A 6,000-nucleotide genomic window follows, 5' to 3' on the forward strand; every position below is an offset into this window, starting at 1 on the left:
GAGGCAGAGGCAGACGCAGACGCAGACGCAGAGGCAGACGCAGACGCAGACGCAGACGCAGACGCAGAGGCAGAGGCGGCGCCGCGCGTTCCTCGTGGGCCACCGTCCAGCTTTAATCCAAAGTAGATTAATGGGTCAGTTTAGTCAAGTTCACGCAGGGTTCAAGTGAGGGTTCACGCAAAGTTCAGCTCTCGCGCGCGCGCGCGCTCAGACGGAGCGAGGCGGAATCACTGGGATGGAAACGTGAAGAGGGAACACCCGCGCCAACGAGGAAACGCGCGACTCGGAGAACGCACAAACCAAGATAGCGCAAGGCAAATCCGGGCAGTCAAGCGTGTTGGCAAAGCAAATCCGAGCGCATGTCGTAGCCGGCATGTTGCAGTGCGAACGGCGCTAGGCCGCCGAGGACGCAAGCGTCGGCGCACGGGAGCGAGCGCCCGCTAAGCGCCTTGACCTCCACCTCGCCGGAATCTTGGGGCGGCGGGGGAGGGGCTTCTCCTCGTTCTGCTTCTTGCTTTTCAGGAGAGAGCGCAAGCGCTCCCTTCGCGACCTGACTCGTCAGACTCGTTCAGGGTCCGACATATGAAGCCTTCCCGGGCTGGTCGCCTGACCACCGGCACCGGCCCTGACTTCAAAGAATGCTTCAAGGGGAAGTCAACCCCCCCGATTGCAAATTGGTCGCAATCACTCTGATTAATATCGTGTTTGTGGAATATGAGCTAAACCGTTTTGAGCCTCCTCCGGGGGCGGCCATTTTGTCACTTCTGTGGACTGAAAATGACACGACGGTTGCTCAGGGTTCTGCCGATGACCAATCAGGACTCCGCTTCAGAAAAAACAGGTGAGCCGCGATTGGTCGTTACCCGAGCCGGCCCGAGCAACTGCCGCGTCATTTTCAGTCCGCAGAAGTGCCAAAATGGCCGCCGCCAGAGATGGCTCAAAACGGCTGGATGAAGTCTTCTTGCACAAACGCAATATCTATCAGAATGGTGAGGACCTACATCGAAGGCATTGTTGACAAAAAAAGGTTTGGGTTGACAAAAGTCCCAATTATGTGTGCAGGCCTCCCTGCGGATGAAAGAAGTCATCTCGGCGTCTGAAACGCAGGCGAGCGCGTCTCAAAGTCAAGTCCGCGTTGGTTCTTTGGATCGCCCTCAATCGCAAAAGCGCCTCAAAGGGCTTCACAAGCAACTGCGAATGCGCAAAGTGTGTGTTTTGGCAGGACGGCACATTTGCCGCGCAATTGATGACAAGACGTTCGCGGCCAACGAGACAAAGCGGGAAAGGCTCAGCAAGTGCGAGCGTGTCCTGATTCAAGTTGGCGGCGCATCCGCAAGCACCCGACCCCCACCTGACATTTGTCACATGACCCCTCCCACCCCCAGCGGGCCCGACACTGAACTTAACCTAAAGCCTCGCAATTAGCCATTCGTCTCATTTGCATAAGCCACACCGTGGCTCCGCCCACAATCGGACTGCCAGACAGGGTGACGATGCGAAAGACAAAAGGTAAGCGGAGCTGCGTAGGGTTTTGTGGGCTGCACACTAATGCGTGCGTGCGCTCGACTGATTGAGCCGTGTGCGAAGTGCCGCCTCCGTCAGGGAAAAAAGAATCCGTGACGTCGTGTTGCGTGCGCGCTTTGAAGTTTGGCTTTTTCGGGAGTTCCGAGTGCAGCCTCCGCTAGCTCGACTTCCAATCATCATGCCGACGAACGAAATCTTCGCGTTTGCCTTTGTTGATGCGTTCGCTGCCTGTTCCGCATGCGCGCAGCCCGGTGTGTGAAGTGCCGCCTCCGCCGCTGGAAAGGTTTTCTTTTGGGCTCTTGCTTTTCTTTTCCTTCCCTACTCTGAGCTTTGCTTCTGCTCACCCGGTCGCAACGCCCTGGTCGTCACGGTAACGAAAGCGCCGGTCGCCATTGGCCCGGTGGGAGGCGGCCTGAGTCAGGCACGCCCCTAAAATGAGCCAGTTCAAACCGTGGCCAGAAATATTTTGCCTCCGCACGATAACGCAGACAACTAGCAACTCTTTGAAATTCGTACGAAATATACGCAATGATGTTTTTGTTCGATCCCTCAACTGCCCAACCGAAATGGACGCAAAATGTCTTCCACCAACACAGACGCACAAAGTTTTCGTTCCAGACTAGGACGAAAATGAGATTGGCAGTCACATTGTCTGCGCACGCGCACATGCCTAATATGTGCACGTGAGTGCTCATCCTATGTGCTCAGCTGCGTGTGTGTGTGTGCGCGTGTGCGCGCATTTACACTTGGTTGAGCCTTCTGTTCAGCGTGCAGTCGCTCTCAGTGAGCTGCGTTTTTAGGTCGCAGTGTTCTTTCTGCTGCACACACACACACGCGCGCACGCACACACACACGCGGTTACGCAGCAACGTCAGGGGAAGATGCTGTGTGCTATGGGCCGCTTTGGCTGGATGGGGGTTGCTGGGCGCGCGCGTGTGTGTGTGTGTGTGTGTGTGTAAGTAGTCCCAGAGGTCTTGTCATGCATGTGGACGCAAAGCAAAGCTGAGAGGCAGTGTGTGTGGGGGGGAAGGGGGGTGGGTCGTGTGTGTGTCCGCGTGCACGTGTGTGTGTGCTGCCGCAGGGCTCAAAGCTTCCACTGCTGCGTAACATGTCGAGTCCTTTTAGTAATGTCACCCCACACAAACAAACACACACACACACACACACACGATGTGAACATGAACATTGCAAACGTTGTCGAAAAAAGGCACAAAATGAAAACTTTTGACTGCTGTCTACTGTCATGTTTATTTGATTGTTTGTCATTAAATAGAAAATAACCATAATAATAATTTCCTTTAAAAATAATACTCTTGCTTCTTTTTCACATGTACAAATTTCACTTGTGGGGTGTTAAAGTATCGATCTGATGGCATATTATCAGTTAGAGTTTGCAAGCGTACACACCAACGAACGCGTGCCCATGCGCAGACGAACAGGCAGGCACACGCACACGCACACGGTTGCATACACGCACACGTCAACAGTAACGCGCGTAAACGTACACGCGGACACACGTGCACGCGTACCCACTTCAAATTGAATTGGACACGTTTGGCGTTCGCTTGATGATGGTGATGACGATGCGTTGCCATGACGACACGCTTTTGACTGGCAGGCATTTGACGTAGCTTCGGTAGGGACGTGCTGCCATCTAGAGGCGAGATGAAGAAATGAAAACACTGGCGATCCTCAAGCACTTCAAACGTCAGGCAGAATCGCGAAGGAAACTTGATAAAACGCAAAATGATCGCTTAATGAAGAAAATCAATTGTTCAAGGGACAAAAGCATAGGCTACTTAGAAGAATTCTGTCTTTGCATACTCGTGAACATTTGACACGCACGTTTTTTTCCAAGACATTTCAAACATGACATCATAGTTGTACTGCACGTGACGTCATTGTTTCAGGGAGCTGGTGGAGTGACAACGGAGTGGTGTCGTCACCAGAGTGGAGTGGACACGTTTGTAGTTCTGAAGGACTGCAAAGACCACCAGCACTAGTGGGAGCTGTGACACGCACGCACATGCGCGCGCGCCGCGCACGCAGCAGCCTGTGTGCAGCCTGTGTGCAGCCTGTGTGCAGCCTGTGGTCTTCGTCTTGGCGGTGGTCGTCTTCCTCTTTGCTGGCCAGATGTCAACACCGACGAGTCAGCTGCTGTCTGTTGACTTTGAAGTCTTTGGACATGTTCAAGGTTCGCCCACAGCGACGCGCAAGTCTGTCTGTCTGTCTGTCTGTCTGTCTGTCTGTCTGTCTGTCTGCCTGCCTGCGTGCGCGTGCTTGTGCGTGACATGATCCGCGTCTTAATTTAGCAGCAAGTCTTTTGTGTGGTTGTCGCTCAGGGGCAACGTTTGCGTCTTGTTGTTTTTGTTCGCAGGCGTTTGCTTCAGGATGGTGAGTTGACTAGTATCCCGCTCGTGGCTGCAACTTTTTGGTCACCGCGTTCGCACGTGACGTGACGTCACGACGTCTCGATCGACAGTACACGGAGCAGGAGGCGGCGCGGCACGGCGTGGTGGGCTGGGTGAAGAACACCCGAGGCGGGACGGTGGTCGGCCAGCTGCAGGGGCCCGCCGACGCCGTGGACCGCATGTGAGAGCGGCGAGCGGCGAGCGGCGAGCGCCGCGCACGCACAGCACGCAGCGCACGTGCACGCTCTGCCGCCAGATGGCGCTCCTCGTCACCAACTCGTCCTCCCTGCTAGTATGACGTCACGCACAGCACGCAGCGCACGCTCTGCCGCCAGATGGCGCTCCTCGTCACCAACTCGTCCTCCCTGCTAGTATGACGTCACGCACAGCACGCAGCGCACGCTCTGCCGCCAGATGGCGCTCCTCGTCACCAACTCGTCCTCCCTGCTAGTATGACGTCACGCACAGCGCTGCAGCGTGCGTGCGTGGTCGGGGCGTGATTGTTTTTTGTTTTTTTCTGAAAGGCAGCGGTCAAATCTTTCTTTCTTTCTTTTTTTCTTTCTTTCTTTGTCTTCATCCAGCTGTCTGTCTGCCCCCGTCTCTGGTTTCCTCTTTGTCCTCAATCAAGTTTTGGCTGTCGAGATGCACCCAAACTGAAGATGTCAGGCTTTTCACTTATGCGCTGTCCTGACCACTAGATGGCACTATGTGACCAGCGTGCGCACTGCGCAGAGTAGATGCGTGACAGAGAAGAAGAGGAACGCAGCAGGATTGAGCTCGATGTCCGAAAGCATCTTTTTTTTCTTTTGCCGTATGTGTGGCGTTCACGCGCTCGCTGTGGTTTTCTTGCTGTTGACTGCGCCTTCTTCCTCCACGGTGACCTCACATCCTGCCGGCCCTGGGAACCAGCTGGAGGCTTAGCGGAAATGAAAGGGGCTTCGTTCAGGCTTCGTGGGGCCATGCCGGATAGGAAAGGAAACTTTTTTTTTTTTTTGCACCCCCCCCCCCCCCCCGCAACCCCCGGGAAAAGTCCTACGTTCCAGTGTGTTCACGTTGAAAACTGACATGAAGCAAAAACGTGGACAAAGTGAATGCACGAAGCAGCATCACTGTGTGGGAATGAGCAGCTTAAGGATGAGGAGGAGGAGGAGGAGTCTTACTCTGCTCTTTGGATTCATGCTAGTTGTGTTGTTGCAGATGTCGCTGATGAGGGAAACCGCATTGAGTTCAATCCTACGAGCACTTAATGGCAGCTGTGCGTGCGCGCGCGTGCGCCGAGCAAGGCTAGCGCGTCCACCAATCAGAGAGGGGAAAGTAGGCCAGCGGCTGCTGCGGCGCCGCCAACGCCAGCCGGCCTCAGACCGCTCCAGGCCGCCCCGTTATTCGGACGTGACCCCGATCCTCCACAACCTCCCATAATCACACACACGCAAACATACGCATTTACTTACACACCACAAAATGGCGCCTCCGACGACAGAGCAAGTTTTTTCTTCTCCCAGCATTCCTTGCTGTCCACATGCAGCAAACGTGTGTGCGTGTACGCGCCTGGCTTTGTTTGTTTACAAGCTTTTGTGTGTGTGTGTGTGCTTGCGTGCATGTTGCGTTCGTAAACGTGTGTATGCATGTGTGTGTGACTTTATATGTTTGTTTCATTTGTGTGTGCAAGCACGTATACGTTGTGTGTTTGTGTTACTTGTGTACATCTCCGCATGTGTTGTGGTGGGTGCATTTGAGTGTGTGTTTGCCACTGAGTGCACGCGTGTTTGTGTGCATGCGTGTTTCTGATGTGTGTTTGGGTGTGTGTACAGGAAGGCGTGGCTGAGCAAGGAGGGCAGCCCGAGCAGCCGCATCACGCGGACGTCGTTCAGTAACGAGCGGACGCTGGCCGCTTTGGAGATGAGCGGCTTCGGCACTCGCTACTGACCAGCGCTCGCCACCTCGTGCCTCTCCTCGTCTTCGTCCTCGTCTTCGTCTTCGTCTTCGTCTTGGCCACCCGCCCGCGTTTCCTGTCACGCGCTCCTCCCCACCAACCGAGCGTGCCATTAAAGGACGAGCAAGCAGC

At 54.8% G+C, this 6,000-nt stretch overlaps 1 protein-coding gene across 2 annotated transcripts in view; it reads left to right on the forward strand.

Moving 5' to 3' along the window:
• The window catches only part of acyp2 (acylphosphatase 2, muscle type), a 37,909-nt gene extending 31,909 nt beyond the window's left edge, over positions 1-6,000 (forward strand). Inside the window, exons 4-7 of one of the 2 annotated variants that reach the window (XM_086044345.1) lie at positions 3,435-3,718; positions 3,902-3,918; positions 4,007-4,116; positions 5,747-6,000. In XM_086044345.1, coding sequence (XP_085900471.1) covers positions 3,658-3,718; positions 3,902-3,918; positions 4,007-4,116; positions 5,747-5,861 — 303 coding nt within the window. In that variant the 5' untranslated portion in view covers positions 3,435-3,657 and the 3' untranslated portion in view covers positions 5,862-6,000. The remainder of the gene's footprint in view (positions 1-3,434; positions 3,719-3,901; positions 3,919-4,006; positions 4,117-5,746) is intronic. The other variant, XM_086044344.1, reaches the window with a different exon arrangement.

Source organism: Filicampus tigris, chromosome 11 (genome assembly GCF_054856515.1).
Source record: "Filicampus tigris isolate MCC_2025a chromosome 11, RoL_Ftig_1.0, whole genome shotgun sequence".
In the NCBI taxonomy this organism is placed as follows: domain Eukaryota; kingdom Metazoa; phylum Chordata; class Actinopteri; order Syngnathiformes; family Syngnathidae; genus Filicampus; species Filicampus tigris.